At 32.5% G+C, this 21,446-nt stretch overlaps 1 protein-coding gene across 2 annotated transcripts in view; it reads left to right on the top strand.

Annotated features, from left to right (window-relative positions):
• The first annotated feature begins 259 nt into the window (after positions 1 to 259).
• Mettl2 (methyltransferase-like protein) overlaps positions 260 to 21,446 on the top strand; it is a 63,007-nt gene continuing 41,820 nt past the window's right edge. The window contains exon 1 of one of the 2 annotated variants that reach the window (XM_085824944.1): positions 260 to 525. In XM_085824944.1, coding sequence (XP_085681070.1) covers positions 431 to 525 — 95 coding nt within the window. In that variant the 5' untranslated portion in view covers positions 260 to 430. The remainder of the gene's footprint in view (positions 526 to 21,446) is intronic. The other variant, XM_085824943.1, reaches the window with a different exon arrangement.

The raw sequence follows: 21,446 nt of genomic DNA, 5'->3' as shown, positions 1-21,446 counted from the left end.
ACTTCGCTTAGCTTTGAAAACTCAAAATAAATTTTATAATGTTTAAAAATTCATTAATGACGTAGCCAAATTTAACTGCTTAACCCTAGATGTATTTTAATAAGATTATAAAATACGAGTTTATAGACAATTTTTTTGTAACACAGTTGAAAAATATGATTTCAGTTTTTTTACAAATGAATTTCTTTGAAAATATTTTAACTATAATAATACACCTCTAATTTTTGCCGGTTCTTGTGGGCAAAAAGGCTCGGCAGATGCAAAACATCTTTCATACCTGTAAAAAGAAGTTAATTCCGTGTTTTGTTTGCGTTTGCAATTTTTAAATAAATTGTGATATTGGATGAGAAGAATAATATAGCTTTAAGTCCATAGGAGTACTTAAAAGTGTAAAGTATATAAAAGTACCTAAGAGTGTGTTCAGTCTTAAATGGGAGAAAGTGAAGCTTCAGAAAACCATAAAAAACCCCAATTTGGGAACAGGTATTTAAAAGATCCCGAAAAGGTTTTTCAACATAATGCTTGGTGGGTATGATTTTTTAATGACATTTTATTGTCAAATTGCTTTATTGAAGGGTAAAATCCTAGTATACGGTGCGGCCTTGGCGCGATTTTTAAAATTGTCGCCAACACCAAAATGATGCGTTTACGTTTGTCGCCAAATTTTTGGCAACCTCAAAGTAAAGCATCACCACAAGTTTGAGTTGGCAAAAAAAGTAAACAAAATGATAATCATAAGATAATAAATCCTAAGCATACGGGTGAGACACAAGAAAAAAAGCAAGCATTTAGAAATTGAAAATAATTTTTAACAGACCTTTATAACAAATAAAAATATAATTTTCAACATGCATCGCAACAAATACAAAACATTCACATATCAAATATAATAAATTAAATACCATGGCTCAGTGTCACATATGTTTTAGGGTTTATATCATAACTCAAATGCCATGGCCCTCAAACTCGGGTGGCGGATATATTGCTTTTATTGCATCGATATTGCTTTTATTGCAAATATAAAGTCTTTCATTTTTTCGGATGACGATTTATTATTTTTCAGGCGCCAACACGTATATTCCACCAAATAAAAGTCAAACTCTTCGCTTACCTTTTTCGTCCCCTTCATCCCACGCTTAACAGCACTCCACGTTCCTTCCAAATTCTAGTATACGGTGTGGCCATGGCACGATTTTTAAAATTCGGCAGCAATACGGCATCTACTGCCCATTGAATTACAGCAAGCTTTCCTTCCAGTTCTAACTTCCAAAAAAATTTCGTGTTTAAATATTCGCAATTCATAGCACTGCACGTCATAATCGAAAAGTAACGTTATCCAACTGTAGAACAAAATACGTTAGCAAATAGAAGTGTAGAACAAAATACGTTAGCAAATAGAAGTGTAGAACAAAATACGTTAGCAACTCGAACTCTAGAATAAAAGACGATATCAAGCTAAAATCATATTCAGTATCTGACCAAAAATCGATTAATTAAAAAATATTGGTTGATCTTTACAATATGGTAACTGGTAGTTTGGCGACATTTTGGAGGCGATAAAGGTTACTACCTGGCACTTTGGTAATAATGTGAGCAGTACTCAGTTCCGATTACGCATTATTTTGTGTGAGGGAAATGAGAGATCATGGGATATGTCATGTGATATTAATGGACAAATTACGGTTCTTTAATCGGAAAAGGGGGGAAATCGGGAAAAAATCTGGAAATTTTATATTTGGCTTTATTCTGTGTTGTGTGAAACAGTGTTCGTGAATTTTTGGATCCCATGGCCGTAACTAAAGTGAATTCGAAATGGGTTTTTATGTATGTATTAATTTAATGTATGTGCTCATTTATATTTTAAGTAGTGTTTTTGAATTTAATTATATTTTAATTAAATGATAGTTATTTTGTGAATTTTATGTTTTTAGGAATTTGGTATACGTTTTAGTTGAAGTAAACGTGCATGGAAATAATTTAAATATCTGACACTAAGTATTTGTAATGGTTGCGGTATGAATTCGTTGGTGATGTGTATAATGTAATAGATGATTTAGAGGTAAAAGTTTTTGGATATTTTATTTATTTTATATGTGGAAATGTTCATTACTTTTTCGCGATCAGGTAATTTCATATATGTTCTTTTTACTGGGTTTAAAGATTGAGAAAATTGTCATGTATTTTCGTGAAATTTTTCTAATTTATGAGAAAAAAGCTGGTACATGGATATAGTGAAGAGTGTGCGCAATGCCATTTTTGTGCAATTCTGGGATGTTTTTTTAAGTAAAAATAAGTCGGCGTGTACATGGTTTAGTGATATTTTAATTAGATGATAGTTATTTTGTGAATTTTATGTTTGTAGGAATTTGGTATACGTTTAAGTTGAAGTAAACGTGCATGGAAATAATTTAAATATTTGATACTAAGTATTTGTAATGCTTGCGGTATGAATTCGTTGGTGACGTGTATAATGTAATAGATGATTTAGAGGTAAAAGTTTTTGGATATTTTATTTATTTTATATGTGGAAATGTTCATATTTGGAAAGGGTAAATACTTTTTCGCGATCAGGTCATTTCATATATGTTCTTTTTACTGGGTTTAAAGATTCAGAAAATTGTCATGTATTTTCGTGAAATTTTTCTAATTTATGAAAAGAAAGCAGTGTACATGGATATAGTGAAGAGTGTGTGCAATACCATTTTTGTGCAATTCTGGGATGTTTTTTTAAGTAAAAATAAGTCGGCGTGTACATGGTTTATGTGTATGTGTTACTTTGAAAAACGCGTAAGGAGTATGGTATTGTGCACTTTTTCCCACTTTTGCAGTGAATATTTGTCATGATTAAGCAGTTTTGTTAGATAAAATTTCTAGCATAAGTGTTATTCAGCTAGTAGATTGTTGGAAAAAGTGTTCAGTAGATAAAAAGAAAAGAAACATGTCTTTACTTCGTGAAGACAAGATGACGGCAGGAAAAAAAAATAGAGGGTTGCTGTAGGAGAGTTGGTCGCCAAATTTTTGCCAAAAAAACGCCAAGTTACCATAATGTAAAGATCAACCAAAATGTTAACCAATCACAAACTCGGCGGAACCACTACTGTTATTTTAAAAAATACAAAAAAATAAAAGATAAATAAATTTTACCTGAACATACGTTATCCTTTCTCGTTCAGTTCAGCTGAAGACTTCGGAACTTCAAACAATGGTTTGAAATAATTCTTCTCTTCCAACTGCACCAATCAAAACTTCTCAATTTAATATATTTAATGAGCATGCGCGAAAATGCTCCCAAATGCACTCTCCTCCAGAGCTTTCAAAATCGGCTTGGTTACCACAATTGGTGCGCTTATTAGTCTTGAACCCAAATTTCGCCAACTCTCATGTGCACCGTATACTAGGATTAAGCCTATTGAAGTTCTGAACTTATGAAAGTAACTCAGTAAAAAAGAAAAATCTCATAAATTTTTTAGGGAATAAATTTCACATATGTAAATTTATGGCACTATCAGAGATCATGTAGATCTTCTAATTTAAATATCTGTTGTAACATTAATGTTTACTAGTTTCTTTTAAATAGTTAGTATAAGGTTTTAAATTGTTAAATGCTGAGTTTGTGTTGCAAAAGTAGGCCGTAACAGTGCATGAGTTTAGGGGAAAAGTGCAGAATTGCCTACAGCTTGGCGCGTTTTTAAGAATTGCACATACTTGGTATCCATGTACACGTCGACCTATTTTCATTTAAAAAAACTTCCCAGAAGTGCACAAAAATGGCATTGCGCACACTCTTGACTTACCATGTACACATCAATCTATTTCCGCTTAAAAAGTCAAAGAAAATTGACAAAAATCCAATTCTTCTTGTAAAAAGCGCCAAACAAATAAGTGGGCGATTCTGCACTTTAGCAATTATATCATAATCCTATAGTCTTTTTATTTCTCTTAAAGCCTCCCAATCTTTCTTTGGGGAAAATGCAGAATCACCCACTGCTGCATGCGTTTTTCAAAATCGCTAATTTGAAAATAAAAAGGGAAGCACTTCCGCAAAGAACCCGGTAAATGTAAACATCGCCAACTTTGGCGATAATCGTTCAAACCTGGTCACCCAGCCGATTTATCGTATTTGCTTGTTCGAAGTTTGCAACCATTTCTCTTGCATTCATTTTGTTGAAATATCACTGTTGTTGTTCGCATTTGAAGATTTAGGTACAACTCTACTATACGCCCTAATTTCACCAAGTGTGGCGATATGTGTTCTGCGCTGGTTTTTGGCACGATTACATGTTCTATGGCAACCCTGTTGACGTTAAAAAATCTTTCGCTGGAGCTCGTTGGTTCGCCTCTGTGTCTGAGAAGATGGGAGGGAAAGATAAAATGGAAGTTGTTGAATTGAAGTTCGGCAAAAGGAAATATGATTGTGGCTATCCTGTTGAGGGGTAGTGGGTATTTGGAACTGTGGAAAGAGGGTCTGGGAGATTATTTTTAATGGCAGTGCATGATAGAAGTAGGGATTTGTGATTTTATTTATTTGTGAACCATAGTATAAATTTTCTGGATAGTGTGTCTGGCTGTCATGTAAATACGATAGTGATTACGTGGCGGCATGTTAAAGGCGGTATGAAATTTATATTTCTGCTATTCGAAAACGCATTAATTCATGGTAAGTGCATTTTATTTTATCCTTGTTCTTATTTTGTAGAATGTTATGTTCATTGGTTCTTTAGTATGAATTTCTGTCGTTATTGTTGTTTTTTTAAATTGTTTGAAATTTATTTTAGTTTATTTTGTTGTTTAGTGTCTAGACTGTACAATTCGTAGATGTTTTTTAAAGTTGAAACAGAACGCTATGTACATGGTATTATTTGAAATTTATTGTTGTTATGTTATTTTATTAAAGCGAGGAGTGCGTAGATCGTAGATTCCTTCCTCGCCTAAATTGTGCAATTCGTAGAATTTTTTTTAAGTTTAAACAGGATGCTGTGTACATGGTATTCTTTGAAATTTATTGTTGTTATGTTAATTTATTAATGCGAGGTCTGCGTAGTTTGTAGATTCGTTCGTTGCCTACATTGTGCAATTCGTAGATTTTTTTTTTAAGTTAAAACATGTCGCTGTGTACATGGATTCTTGTCAAATATTTTTGGTTAGAAACTTTACGTTTTTGCTATCTAAATTTTTTGTTTTTGTTTCGGATTTTTAGCTAAATTGTGTGTTCAAAACGTAGTTTTTGGTATGTGCGAAAACAGCGTTTTTGGAGACATTTTAGGCTAAAAGTTCAAAATGTAAACAAAAAATTTAGATAGTAATATGGCAGCGTGAAGTTTCTCGCCAAAAATATTTGGCGACTTGAGGGCGCATATCAGAGTAGTTCCCAGATTTACATTATTCTTCTTTTATTTATTATTATTTTTTCTGAAATTTTTAAGAACGAATAGATAGAAATATTTTCGTAGATAGAGACCAGTTCTCGGTTCGGGATGAAAGGAAGAAAATACGGCGGGAGGGGTGAATGCTAATTCGTAACATGGCTGTTCACATTGTGTGTTCTTAATTATTAACAGCTCTAAGAACCATGAGGTTTCCAACCTCTAAAATAATTTGTTTCCGTAGGCCGCAAAAATATGCATGTGTATATTAAATAATTAAATAATGCTTTTATTTTTATTATTGGTTATTGTCATCTAAAATTATGAAAATAAATCAATTTTTATTGCGTAAAATTTTAACAAAATAATATATTGTTAATGCTTTTCTAACAATAACCTTTCAGAGGATGGTAGGTGTGACATAAATAGATGATTAAATTGAAATAAAAAAATATTATTGATTATCTAAGATGACAGAATAGTTTGATGCATCACCATGGTCATCAAAATTAGTAAACCACTGCTGACGTAAGGAATATGTTTTTTTCTGTGTTAATTGGAATTTAAGACAAATTATTTTCGTTTCTCACGTTTAACCGGTTAATTTCAATACATTAATACTAATTTATAATTTTAAATGAATTTTTATTTTCGTTATAAAGGCTTATGCTTAATATATTCTTTTCTGTGCTAACTTGAATTTAATTCAAATTTATTTTCGTATATCACGTTTAACCGGTTAGTTTTACATCTACATGCTTATTATCTGTGAATTTTTACTACCATTTGCTTGTTTTGGTACAACTCTAATATATGCCCTAATTTCACCAAATGTGGAGATATGTGTTCTGCTCTGGTTTTGGGCGCGATTGCGTGTTCTATGGCAACTCTGTTGACGTTGAAAAATCTTTATCGCCTCTGTGTCTGAGAAGATAGGAGGGAAAGATAAAATGGTAGTTGTTGAATTGAAGTTCGGCAAAAGGAAATATGATTGTGGCTATCCTGTTGAGGGGTAGTGGGTATTTGGAAGTGTGGAAAGAGGGTCTGGGAGATTATTTTTAATGGCAGTGCATGATAGAAGTAGGGATTTGTGATTTTATTTATTTGTGAACCATAGTATAAATTTTTTGGATAGTGTGTTTAGCTGTCATTTAAATACGATAGTGATTACGTGGCGGCATGTTAAAGGCGGTATGAAATTTATATTTCTGCTATTCGAAAACGCATTAATTCATGGTAAGTGCATTTTATTTTATCCTTGTTCTTATTTTGTAGAATGTTATGTTCATTGGTTCTTTAGTATGAATTTCTGTCGTTATTGTTGTTTTTTTAAATTGTTTGAAATTTATTTTAGTTTATTTTGTTGTTTAGTGTCTAGACTGTACAATTCGTAGATGTTTTTTAAAATTGAAACAGAACGCTGTGTACATGATATTATTTGAAATTTATTGTTGTTATGTTATTTTATTGAAGCGAGGTGTGCGTAGTTTGTAGATTCGTTCGTTGTCTACATTGTGCAATTCGTAGATGTTTTTTTAAGTTAAAACATGTCGCTGTGTACATGGATTCTTGTCAAATATTTTTGGTTAGAAACTTTACGTTTTTGCTATCTAAATTTTTTGTGCTTGTTTCGGATTTTTAGCTAAATTGTGTGTTCAAAACGTAGTTTTTGGAGACATTTTAGGCTAAAAGTTCAAAATATAAACAAACAATTTAAATACAGTCAAAAGTCTTTAATCCGGACTCGTCGGGACTTCGGCGATTCCGGATTATCGATTTTTCCGGGTTATAGATCATCAGTTTAAATGTGGTAAGATGGCATGCAAAAATTATAAAATTATAAATATGAAACTGTAATTTATAAAATAATGAGCAATTATGATCTAAAGGGTATCAAAATTTACCAAAAAAAGAAGCCTAATATTTATTTGTTTACTTTATTAAACATTTCTTTCAACGCGAGGATGCGTAAAGCATACCTTACGCATAGCCGAAATTAGAAAATTGCAACCAGAAAACTATTTGATTTGTATTCATGATATTTATAATGAGGAGGAATTTGATTTAAATCATATCAAAGACGGAGTACATCGAAATTAAATACAGTCAAAAGTCGTTAATCCGGACTCGTCGGGACTTCGGCGATTCCGGATTATAGATCATCAGTTTAAATCTCGTAAGATGGCATGCAGAAATTCCAAAATTAAAAATATGAAACCGTAATTTATGAAATAAAGAACAATTATGATCTAAAGGGTATCAAAATTTGCAAAAAGAAAAAGCTTAATATTTATTTGTTTACTTTATTAAACATTTCTTTCAATGTAAGTTGTTTAAGTTTTGCTTCGTTTCATGTGATAATACTTTCTCTTTAATTCTATCGACAAACATAATTTCTTGTTCAGTTACAAAGTTCCGCTGTTCAAGTCCTGTAATTGCTGTGCCGAGAATACCAACTAACTTGTCAATCGAAATTTTTTTGTTTTCAATAACCTCTGTCACTTTTCTTCGCTATCGGAAGCGAATTATAATGACGAGGAACTTGTTTTAAATCATATCAAAGACGGAGCATATCGAGATGAAATACTACATTTGGTAAGGAATTATAAGCCAAATAAAATAAAAACATCTGCGCTGAAGATAAGGATAGTGCTGACAAACCAACTTCCAATTCATTACGCGCCCGCCGCCGAGCAGCGTGAAAATGATAAACAGATTTCGGATTTCAAAACATACTTTCGCTTTAGATCCTTTACATATTAACAAATATATATCGGAAATTCTATTTGATATAATCGAAAGTTTAAGCTTACTTTTATAAAATTGCTCTTACAGTCTGCAAAAAATAATAAGCCGGATGCAATTCAAAAATTAAGGAACAACGCAATCATCAACATTAACTGAAATAGATAATTATTTAGCTTATACGTCCATTATACATAAAATGCGCACGCGAAAACGTATTCTGCACTTGCGCACACTCATATGCGCAGTCGTAAAAGGTCTTACGCGCACGCGTGAACGCCTCTGCGCATGTGTCAACGCGGCGCATGCGCAGAAAGTTTTTAGTTTTAATGTCCGGATTATAGATCATTCCGAATTATGGGTGTCCGAATTAACGACTTTTGACTGTACTACATTTAGTAAGGAATTATAAGCCGAATAAAATAAAAACATCTGCCCTGAAGATAACGATAGTGTTGACAAATCAACTTCCAGTTCATTGCGCGCCGCGACGTCACCCCCCCCCGTGCGCAGAGCAGCGTGAAATTGATAAACAGATTTCGGAACGGTTAGATAAACAAAGAATATGCGGTTGATCTTTACATTATGGTAACTTGGCGTTTTTTTGGCGAAAATTTGGCGACCAACTCTCCTACAGCAAACCTCTATTTTTTTTTTCCCGCCACCGTTTTGTCTTCACGAAGTAAAGACATGTTTCTTTTCTTTTTATCTACTGAACACTTCTTCCAACAATCTACTAGCCGAATTACACTTATGCTAGAAATTTTATTTAACAAAACTGCTTAATCATGACAAATATTCACTGCAAAATTGGGAAAAAGTGCACAATACGCGTTTTTTCTTACGCGTTTTTCAAAATAACACATACACATAAACCATGTACACGCAGACTTATTTTTACTTAAAAAAAATCCGAGAATTACACAAAAATGGCAATGCGCACACTCTTCACTATATCCATGTACACTGCTTTTTTCTCATAAATTAGAAAAATTTCACGAAAATACATGACAATTTTCTGAATCTTTAAACCCGGTAAAAAGAACATATATGAAATTACCTGATCGGGAAAAAGTTTATACCCTTTCCAAATATGTACATTTCCACATATAAAATAAATAAAATATCCAAAAACTTTTACCTCTAAATCATCTATTATATCATACACGTCACCAACGAATTCATACCGCAAGCATTACAAATACTTAGTGTCAAATATTTAAATTATTTCCATGCACGTTTACTTCAACTTAAACGTATACCAAATTCCTACAAACATAAAATTCACAAAATAACTATCATTTAATTAAAATATCACTAAACCATGTACACGTCGACTTATTTTTGCTTAAAAAAACATCCTAGAATTGCACAAAAATGGCATTGCGCACACTTTTCACTATATCCATGTACACTGCTTTTTTCTCATAAATTAGAAAAATTTCATGAAAATACATGACAATTTTCTGAATCTTTAAACCCGGTAAAAAGAACATATATGAAATTACCTGATCGTGAAAAAGTTTATACTCTTTCCAAATATGAACATTTCCACATATAAAATAAATAAAATATCCAAAAACTTTTACCTCTAAATCATCTATTATATTATACATGTCACCAACGAATTCATACCGCAAGCATTAGAAATACTTAGTGTCAAATATTTAAATTATTTCCATGCACGTTTACTTCAACTTAAACGTATACCAAATTCCTACAAACATAAAATTCACAAAATAACTATCATTTAATTAAAATATCACTAAACCATGTACACGTTGACTTATTTTTGCTTAAAAAAACATCCCAGAATTGCACAAAAATGGCATTGCGCACACTTTTCACTATATGCATGTACACTGCTTTTTTCTCATAAATTAGAAAAATTTCACGAAAATACATGACAATTTTCTGAATCTTTAAACCCGGTAAAAAGAACATATATGAAATTACCTGATCGCGAAAAAGTTTATACTCTTTCCAAATAAGAACATTTCCACATATAAAATAAATAAAATATCCAAAAGCTTTTACCTCTAAATCATCTATTATATTATACACGTCACCAACGAATTCATATCGCAAGCATTACAAATACTTAGTGTTAAATATTTAAATTATTTCCATGCACGTTTACTTCAACTTAAACGTATACCAATTTCCTACAAACATAAAATTCACAAAATAACTATCATTTAATTAAAATATCACTAAACCATGTACACGTCGACTTATTTTTACTTAAAAAAACATCCCAGAATTGCACAAAAATGGCATTGCGCACATTCTTCACTATATCCATGTACACTGCTTTTTTCTCATAAATTAGAAAAATTTGACGAAAATGCATAACAATTTTCTGAATCTTTAAACCCGGTAAAAAGAACATATATGAAATTACCTGATCGCGAAAAAGTACATACCCTTTCCAAATATGAACATTTCCCCGTATAAAATAAATAAAATATCCAAAAACTTTTACCTCTACATTGTCTATTATACAGTCAAAAGTCGTTAATTCGGACACCCATAATCCGGACCTCAAAGCTACAAACTTTCTGCCCGTGCGTCGTTTTAACGCACGCGAATAAGCGTTTACGCGGGCGCGTAAGACCTTTACGGCTGCAACTATGTGTGTGCACATGTGCGTTTAATATATAACGGATGGCATAAGCTAAGCTAAAATTATCTAATTCAGTTAATGTTGCAGATTGCGTTGTTCTTTAATCTTCGAATTGGATCCGGCTTATTATTTTTTGTAGACTGTTAGAGCAACTTTATAAAAGTAAGCTTGAACTTTGGATTATGTCAAATAGAATTTCCGATATATATTTACTAATATGTAAAGGATTTACAAAGCGAAAGTATGTTTCGAAATCCGAAATCTGTTTATCAATTTCACACTTCACGCTGCTCTGCGGCGGGGGGGGGGGGACGCCGTGGCGGGTAATGAATTGGAAGTTGATCTGTCAGCACTATCCTTATCTTCACGGCAGATGTTTTTATTTTATTTGGCTTATAATTCCTTACTAAATGTAGTATTTCATGTCATGTACTCTGTCTTTGATATGATTTAAAGCAATTATAGGACTTGAACAGTGGAACTTTGTAACTAAACAAGAAATTATGTCTGTTTAATAGAATTAAAGAGAAAGTATTATCACATGAAACGAAGCAACTTAAACAACTTACATTGAAAGAAATGTTTAATAAAGTAAACAAATAAATATTAAGCTTTTTTTTATAAATTTTGATACCCTTTAGATCATAATTGTTCTTTATTTCATAAATTATGGTTTCATATTTTAAATTTTGTAATTTCTGCATGTCATCTTACCAGATTTAAACTGATGATCTATAATCCGGAAAAATCGATAATCCGGAATCGCCGAAGTCCCGACGAGTCCGGATTAACGACTTTTGACTGTATTACAAACATCACTAACTAATTCATACCTTTATTTCATTACAAATGGTTACAAATACTTAGTGTCAAGTATTTAAATTATTTCCATGCACATTTACGCAAATTACTTTACTTCCACCTTACATTTAGAACAATGCATAAAAATAATATTCTCAAATAATTAAAAATACTAACTTACCTATTCTTCAGAATCTTGATTACGTGTCCGATAAACTTTTCTTATTTCTGTTTCAGGATCTTTAAAATCATACTTATAGTTCACACCAAGGTACTAGGTAAAATAAATAACTTAATAAAACATCTTTACTTCTATCTCGCACAACCTTAAACACTTATTACCCCTTTTAATCCCACTAAATACCCATTTCGAATTCACTTTAGTTAGGGCCATGGGATCCAAAAATTAACGAACACTGTTTCACACAACACAGAATAAAGGCAAATACAAAATTTCCAGATTTTTTCCCGATTTCCCCCCTTTTCCGATTAAAGAACCGTAATTCGCCCATTAATATCACATGACATATCCCATGATCTCTCATTTCCCTCACACAAAATAATGCGTAATCGGAACTGAGTACTGCTCACATTATTACCAGTCCCAGGTAGTAACCTTTATCGCCTCCAAAATGTCGCCAAACTACCAGTTACCATATTGTAAAGATCAGCCGAATATGCCTTTATCCGTTTTTGGTAGCAATTCGTTTTTTGTTTGATGGACATCGAAACATACTTTCGTTTTCTAGATCCTTTGGGAGCTCCAGCATCGGAAATTCTATTTGACATAATCGAAAGTTCAAGCTTACTTTTAGAAAATTGCTCTTACAGTCTGCAAAAAATAATAAGCCGGATCCAATTCGAAGATTAAGAAACAACACAATCATCAACATTAACTGAAATAGATAATTAGATAATTTTAGCTTATACCGTCCGTTATATATTAAACGCGCACGCGAAAACGTAGTCTGCAGTTGCGCAGTCGTAAATGTCTTGCGCACACGAGTAAAACGCCTATGCGCATGCGTCAATGTGGCACATGCGCAGAAAGATTTTAGCTTTGAGGTCCGGATTATAGATCATTCCGGATTATGGGTGTCCGAATTAACGACTTTTGACTGTAGTAATATGGCAGCATGAAGTTTCTCGCCAAAAATATTTGGTGAGAAATTTGGCGACTTGAGGGCACATATCAGAGTAGTTCCCTTGTTTTGTCTGCTAACTTGAATTTACATGCACTAAAAATCCCGTTTACAAAATATCACATTTACGGCTCGGCTCATCGATTGGCGAGTAAAAATGCAACGGCGCCAACGGATTCTTTCCCAAAGCGCCAACGGGTTCTCTGCGGATGAAACCCATAAAAAGTCAAGGAATTGCACAAACTCAGTATCCATGTATACATCGACCTGTTTTCATTTTAAAAACATAGAGAATTGCACAAACTTTGCATTGTGCACTCCCTTGACTTTTTTTATGTACACATCGATACATGCCATATAAATGGGTGATTCTGCACTTGAGCCCTTTCTTTTAAGAAGTGTACGAGAATTGACTAGACTGACATTATTGTGTAATTTTTCAGTAAATGTTATCTGAATATTTACATATTCGGAACATTTAAATTTGGATTTATAATTAACCACCATTGTAAAGTAAAATAAATTCAGTTTTCGTTTTATAATGAAAACAGTTTCATTTGTCTTTGAATTTACAGAGAAACTGTTCATTCAAATCTTTGTTCCAATATTAATTTTGCATTCAAGAAAATACACAGCAAAACTGTAAAATCAAATTGGGTTAAAGAAGAAATAACCAGAAAATGATTGTAATGCTTATTGACAACTATAAAAATCATCTAACCACCTAGAAATAAAGCATGATATCACAGAATATAAATAGTTAAAAATATTGTTATATCTTGGCAAACTGAGAACAAAATATGGCTAATCTTTGGAATATGGTAACAGGTAGTTTGGCGACATTTTGGTAAGGCGATAAAGGTTACTAGCTAGGACTTTAGCAGTGTACATGGATAAAGTCAAGAATGTGCACAATGCCATTTTTGTGTAATTCTGGGATTTTTTTTTAAGTAAAAATAGGTCCACGTGTACATGGATCAGTGTACGTGCAATTCTTAAAAACGCGGCAAGCAGTGGGCGATTCTACACTTTCTCCCAATATCGCGCCTAATCTTCATCATGATTAAGCACTTTTGTTCCATAAAAGTTCTAGCATATGCGTAATTCGGCAAGCAGATTGTTAGAAAAGCAGGGTTGGTCGCCAAAAAATCGCCAAGTTACCATAATCCGAAGATGAACCCAAAATATAAATATATATCGAAATCGGTTGGATCCTAGCAGAGCCCACACTCTTGGCGCACCCACTTATATGGCACGTATCGATTTGTACATGGACGAAGTCAAGGGAGTATGCAATGCCAAGTTTGTGCAATTGTGTGATTTTTTTTTAAAGTGAAAATAGGTCGATGTTTACGTGGACACCGAGTTTGTGCAATTTTTTGACTTAATATTTTCAAGTTGGTGATGAGACTCATGCAAAGCAGTGGTTGATTCTGCACTTTCCCAGTTTTTCGCCAAGGATGTGGGCTTTCCTAGGATTTTACCATCGAAATCTGACTGACACTTGAACCCCATAAGTGGTTAAATTTATGTATTTGTGTGTAGGCATCTCATAATATATAACTACAAACTAATTGATTGAAATTACACTTTACTTCTAATATTTTGTTGTTCAGTACATCCATTAAATGTATAAAGAGCAAAGGAAAATATATAATCTTATCAAAATAATAATGTTTCATCGTGTAAACAACAGGAGAATAATATGTCCAATGCACAAGCATGTTAGTCCTTGAAGTAATATAAAAATTTCCTTGAGTGGATTTCGGAATTTCATCTTAACTTTTCTATCATCTTCCATTTTCTGATCCTATGGTTCATATTTTGGTAACTTCCTGTTATCTGGACTGCCTTCAGAAATATATGTTTGTATGTATGTGTTTATATGTGCTTGTGTATACACACATACATATATACATATATACATACATGCATGCAGAGTTAAAATTGCACCGGGGCTCCGGTACTTCTTTGTTTTGAGGGTAAATCATAATTCTAGCCAGAGCACACCGGAGCCCAAAATAAGAAGGCTCCAGCACTTCTTTTGTGTAACTGAACAACGTTTTCAGTAGAAATTTGATCTCGAAAATTTTATTTTTTGCAATACAGTACAAAGTCCGAAATCCGGAATGATCTAAAATCCGGACCTCAAAGCCACAAACATTTTTTTTTTTTTTAATTAATGCTTTACGCATGCACATTTGATTTTTCCTTCCATAATAAAACATGGAGATTTTCACTTAAAAATTCCGATTCTTAATTTCACTTAAACCCTAAATAAAATACCTCGTTATGGAAAAACAATCATGTAAGCATAAATTTGTGAGATTAATAATTTGGTTCCGTAGCTGAGTATCTACTTGGCATAAATCTCAAACGGAAACATTCACCTATTTTATATCCCTGACACCGACCTGGCAAGTCATTATTTATTATATTTTGCTTTCATCACCGTGTGTTTATCAATACATGACAGCTTCAGTAATAACTCATGCTGTGATGTCTAAACTTTTTTTTATATTAGTAATTGAATAACAAGAGTATGGCAACTTTTTATGCTAACATTACGCTTGGTGATGATTATAGATTTTTAAATGCTCTAAGAAATGTTGACGAGGAAAAATTCAACAAAAATTTCTTTTCATATGCTAAAAATGCATTTTGTTAATAAAACTCATAGGCCAAAAGATTACATCTATTTTAATTGAGAATAACTGATATGTTATTCACCATAAACCCAGAAGCTGTGGCAGAATATGTCGGCACCGGTTGGCAGATTTTGGGAAAGACAAATTTTTTGGAATTTAGGGGAAGCAACGAGCGGCAAAATTAAGGGATAAATTTTTATGATTTAGGAAATGCACTGGGATCCAAAGTTTAGTGACGGTGAAAATTTAGAACTTAGGAAAGCACTTTGTAGCAGAATTTAGGACCCGTAGAGACTGCACCAGGCGGTATTGAGCCTGGCCCTAGATAAAGCCTTAAGTATATGTGGGAGTTTATTTATTCAGGACTCACTTTAGTTTGAAGCATGTGCAAGAAATAAATGTAGTATAGTAAATAACTAATACAATTCAGGCTTAATTCAGTATGTAATAGGAGCAAGACATAATTTAGTGAAACAATTTGGCTTTCGTCGCCAATCTTGTGATACAGAGCCAATAATGTACAACGGATGCTATTAAGTTAGACTAAAATTATCTTTACTGATTCTAAGGCATTTCAAGACTGTGCTGCCCCCTGATCTTCTAATTTGATCAAGTTTATTATTTTTTGCAGACTGTTATTATTACGGCAATTTTATAAAAACTAAGCTTGAACTTTCGATTATGTCGAAAATAGTTTCCAATTCTAGAGCTGCCAAAGGATCTACAAAGCAAAACCATGTTTCAATGTCCATTAAACAAAAAGTGGAATTGCTGCAAAAAATGGGTAAAAGCATATCTGTCTCAAAATTATGCAAGGAGTATGGCATCGGAAAGGCCACTGTATGTGATACAAGTAAAAAGAAAAAGGAACTTTTTGATTTTTTTGTGGAAGCATCTTAAGCAACTTGCATCAAAAGAAATGTTTAATAAAGTAAACAAATAAATATTAAGCTTTTTTGTAAATTTTGATACCCCTTAGATCATAATTGTTCTTTATTTCATAGTTTCTGCATGCCATCTTACCAGATTTAAATTGATGATCTATTATCCGGAAAAATCCCAAATCCGGAATTGCCAAAATCCCGACCAGTCTGAATTTCGGACTTTGTACTGTAAAATTATATTTTACAAATTGCTTATTAAATTTTAATTTATCTCTTTATATTTTATTTAATTTTAATTGTTTAACTATTTTAATAATAATAATAATTAATTTCATTTAATTAAATAATAATTGACAAATATTAATTGTTAACATTAATAAAATAGTAATTAATTTGGTAATAATTAACTACTTAATTTTTAAATTATTAATGATTTTTATAGTCATTTAATTTATTTATTTACTTTTTTCCTCTTTGCTGACAGTCTTCCATATGGTTTCAGCACTTCTAATTTTAGAAATTAAGCCCTGTATGCATGCATACAGTCAAAAGTCTTTAATCTGGACGTCCATAAACCGGAATGATCTATAATCCGGACCTCAAAGCTACAAACTTTCTGCCCACACATAATATCTTTACAATGTGTGTACAGATGCGCATAATGCGTTTACGCATACGCGTTTAATGTATAACGGACGGTATAAGCTAAGCTAAAATTATCTAATTATCTGTTTCAGTTAATGTTGCAAATTGCGTTGTTCCTTAATTTTCGAATTGAATCCGGCTTATTATTTTTTGCGGACTGTTAGAGCAATTTTATAAAAGTAAGCTTGAACTTCCGATTATGTCAAAAAGAATTTCCGATTCTGGAGCAGCCAAAGGATCAACAAAGCGAAAGCATGTTTCGATGGCCATCAAACAAAAAGTGGAATTGCTGCAAAAAATAGATAAAGGCATATCCTTTGTTTCTCTAGCCATTCCAAAATCTGCTTATCAATTTCACACTGCTCTGGGGGGGGAGTACGTCGCGGCGCACAATGAACTGGAAGTTGATCTGTCAGCACTATCCTTATCTTCAGAGCAGATGTTTTTATTTTATTCGGCTTATAATTCCTTACTTTATTATTGTATTTCTGTACTTACTTTATTACTGTATTTCATCTTGATATACTCCATCTTTGATATGATTTAAATCAAATTCCTCGTCATTATAAATATCACGAATACACATGGAATAGTTTTCTGGTTGCAATTTTCTAATTTCGACTATGTGTAATGTATGCTTTATGCAAGCACGCGTTGAAAGAAATGTTTAATAAAGTAAACAAATAAATACAGTCAAAAGTCATTAATCCGGACTCGTCGGGACTTCGACGATTCGGGATTCTCAATTTTTCTGGATTATAGATCATCAGTTTACATCTGGTAAAGATGGCATGCAGAAATTATAAAATTAAAAATATGAAACCGTAATGTATGAAATAAAGAACAATTATGATCTAAAGGGTATCAAAATTTACAAAAAAAAAAAAAAAAAAAAAAAAAAAAAAAGCTTAATATTTATTTGTTTACTTTTTTAAACATTTCTTTCAATGTAAGCTGTTTAAGTTGCTTCATTTTATATGATAATACTTTCTCTTTAATTCTATAAACAGACACAATTTCTTCTTCAGTTACAAAGTTCCACTGTTCAAGTCCTATAATTGCTGTGTCGAGAATACCGACTAATTTGTCAATCGAAATTTTTTCGTTTTCAATAACCTCTGTGTCACTTTCTTCACTATCAGAAGCGAATTATAATGACGAGGAATTTGATTTAAATAATATCAAAGATGGAGTACATTGAGATGAAATACTACATTTAGTAAGGAATTATAAGCCAAATAAAATAAAAACATCTGCCCTGAAGATAAGGATTGTGCTGACAGATCAACTTCCAATTCATTGCGAGCCACGGCGTCCCCCTTCCCCCCGCAGAGCAGCGTGAAATTGATAAACAGATTTGAGAATGGTTAGAGAAACGAAGGATATGCCTTTATCCATTTTTTGCAGCAATTCCACTTTTTGTTTAATGGACTTCGAAACATACTTTCGCTTTGTAGATTCTTTACATATTAGTAAATATATATCCGAAATTCTATTTGACATAATCTAAATTTCAAGCTTACTTTTATAAAATTGCTCTAACAGTATGCCAAAAATAATAAGCCGGATCCAATTTGAAGATTAAGGAACAACGCAGTCTGCAACATTAACTGAATTAGATAATTTTAGATTAGCTTATACCGTCCGTTGTACATTAAACACTCATGCATAAACGTATTATGCGCATGCGCACACGCATATTCGCAGCCATAAAGGTCTTACGTCAATGCTACGCATGCGCAGAAAGTTTGTAGCTTTGAGGTCTGGATTATAGATCATTCTGGATTATGGGTGTCCGAATTAACGACTTTTGACTGTATTAAGCTTTTTTTTTTTTGTAAATTTTGATACCCTTTAGATCATAATTGCTCTTTATTACGTAAATTACGCTTTCATATTTTTAATTTTATAATTTCTGCATGCCATCTTACGAGATATAAATTGATGATCTATAATCCAGAAAAACCATTAATCCAGAATCGCCGAAGTCCCGACGAGTCCGGGTTAAAGACTTTTGACTGTATACATTTCTGAATCTGGTCCCAATAACAGAAGAGTACCCATTTTTCTTTTTCACTGTTTTCTATAAGATGATTATTTTCATCTTACCATAGCTACTCCTAAGCATCACTGACCTTGTCTGCTACTTTAAAATATGTATTTCAAGGTCATTTCTTTCCTCTTAGCTTACTTTGTAACCATGGTAATATGTCTAGTGCATGAAAGTTGTAGCCTCAAATTTGCTGTAGTCTTCTGATCCCACGTGTGCGGTGATGACAACACGTATTAGTTATGATTGAGGGAAGGATCATTATTATTTTAAAGTAACAGGCTATGGTATTTTCTTCAGTGTCTAAATTTTTCTTTTAAGTTTACAAGTATAGAATTTTCTGGGACTCATTTTCTAACTGTTAAGCAACTTACTATAGAAATTAAAAAAGCTGAATTTCTCTTTGATAATCCATCGCTCTCTGTCCTATAAGTTAGATTTGTTTAATCTTTTGATCATTGTACTTTTTTAGCACTGTGAGAATTCCTTGTTCCCTTGCCTGATATAATATATCTGAAGAGACCAAACAAAAATCTTTAATTTAAACTTGAATCATACTGCGATAAACAGATTTAAAATTTTGTGCACAGGTTCTGATTAATTTGCCTCCTCTTAGTTAAGAATTGCCTATATCTTGAAATACAACTTTTTTTAGCATTGATAATATATTTGCATGTACAGTCAAAAGTCGTTAATTCGGACACCCATAATTCGGAATGATCTATAATCCGGACCTCAAAGCTACAAACTTTACGCGTAAGTTTACGCGTGCGCCTAAGACCTTTACAGCTGCAAATATGTGTGTGCGCAAGCGCATAATACGTTTACGCATGCGTGTTTAATGTATAACGTATGGTATAAGCTAAGCTAAAATTATCTAATTCAGTTAATGTTGCAGATTGCGTTGTTCCTTAATCTTCGAATTGGATCCAGCTTATTATTTTTTGCAGACTGTTAGAGCAATTTTATAAAAGTAAGCTTAAACTTTCGATTATGTCAAATAGAATTTCTGGTATATATGTACTACAAAGCGAAAGTATGTTTTGAAATCCGAAATCTGTTTATCAATTTCACGCTGCTCTGCGGCAGGGGGGGGGCAGAAACGCCGTGGCGCGCAATGAATTGGAAGTTGATCTGTCAGCACTATCCTTATCTTTAGGGCAGATATTTTTATTTTATTTGGTTTATAATTCCTTACTAAATGTAGTATTTCATCTCGATGTACTCCATCTTTGATATGATTTAAATCAAGTTCCTCGTCATTATAATTCGCTTCCGATAGTGAAGAATGTGACAGAGAGGTTATTGAAAACGAAAACATTTCGATTGACAAATTAGTTGGTATTCTCCACACAGCAATTATAGGACTTCAACAGCGGAACTTTGTAACTAAACAAGAAATTATGTCTGTTGAATAGAATTAAAGAGAAAGTATTGTCACATGAAATGAAGCAACTTAAACAACTTACATTGAAAGAAATGTTTAATAAAGTAAACAAATAAATATTATGCTTTTTCTTTTTGTAAATTTTGATATCCTTTAGATCATAATTGTTCTTTATTTCATAAATTACGTTTTCATATTTTAAATTTTGTAATTTCTGCATGCCATCTTACCAGATTTAAACTGATGATCTATAATCCAGAATTTTTGGTAACCCTAATGTTGATAATGTTCATGAAACTAGGCTTGGGGGAAATTGTGGGTTTTTTTAGTTTTTGTCATTAAAAAGGGGTTATTTCTGCGAATATTGCCAAACATGTTGTGGTAAATTGAGATTTTGGCTATTTTTTGTAATAATAACCCCTTTGTATGGAGCGGGGTTTTTTTATTCTTACCATTCTTTTCAATTGCCATGTGTTGGTGTTGTATTTTGATGTGAGTACTATCATTTGAGTGTGTCTGAGGTAAGTAAGAGGATGAATGTTGATGGTTTGGATGCTATTATATGTATTTATCTGCCATTAACAGCGGATGAGCTGTTATCGATCAAAAATTTAATTGAATTGCTTACGTGGAGAATGGAGGAGATGATGGTGGGAAGTGTGAGCATATGCACATAAAAAAAAGTATGTTAAAAAATTGAAGTTTCATTTATTTATACATCTCAGTGTGTTAATTTTTGTTAAAAGATTTGTTGTTTAATGTTTTTATGTTAGAAAATATGTATTTTTTATTATTTATTACCCTCTGTTTGTGTATTTTTGATTATTTTTTCATCTCTGTGTGTTAAGACAGTGGCGAATTTTTTCTGATTAACATGATAGTTTTAACTTGGTTTTAGCCTCCTGATTTTTAAGTGAAAATAGATTGTTGTGTACATGGACAAAGTTAAGGCAGTGTGCAATGCCTAATTTGTGCAATTCTCTTATTAAGTTAAAATAGGTCGATGTGTACATGGACACCAAGTTCGTGGAAGTCTTTGACCTCTTATTTTAGTTTTGTGTAGTGGACGGAAAGATCCCTACCATCTTGAAATTGGTGCCGATCCTTCCTGCATTGATCTTGGCTTCAAAAAAGAAACTATTCGCCAAGGGGTAC

The sequence above is a fragment of the Stegodyphus dumicola genome, chromosome 10 (assembly GCF_044657685.1).
Source record: "Stegodyphus dumicola isolate Sdum_Otavi_A_Nest chromosome 10, ASM4465768v1".
Taxonomy (NCBI): domain Eukaryota; kingdom Metazoa; phylum Arthropoda; class Arachnida; order Araneae; family Eresidae; genus Stegodyphus; species Stegodyphus dumicola.
Note: the sequence above shows the minus strand (reverse complement) of the source record. Positions and strands in the feature narration are given on the sequence as shown.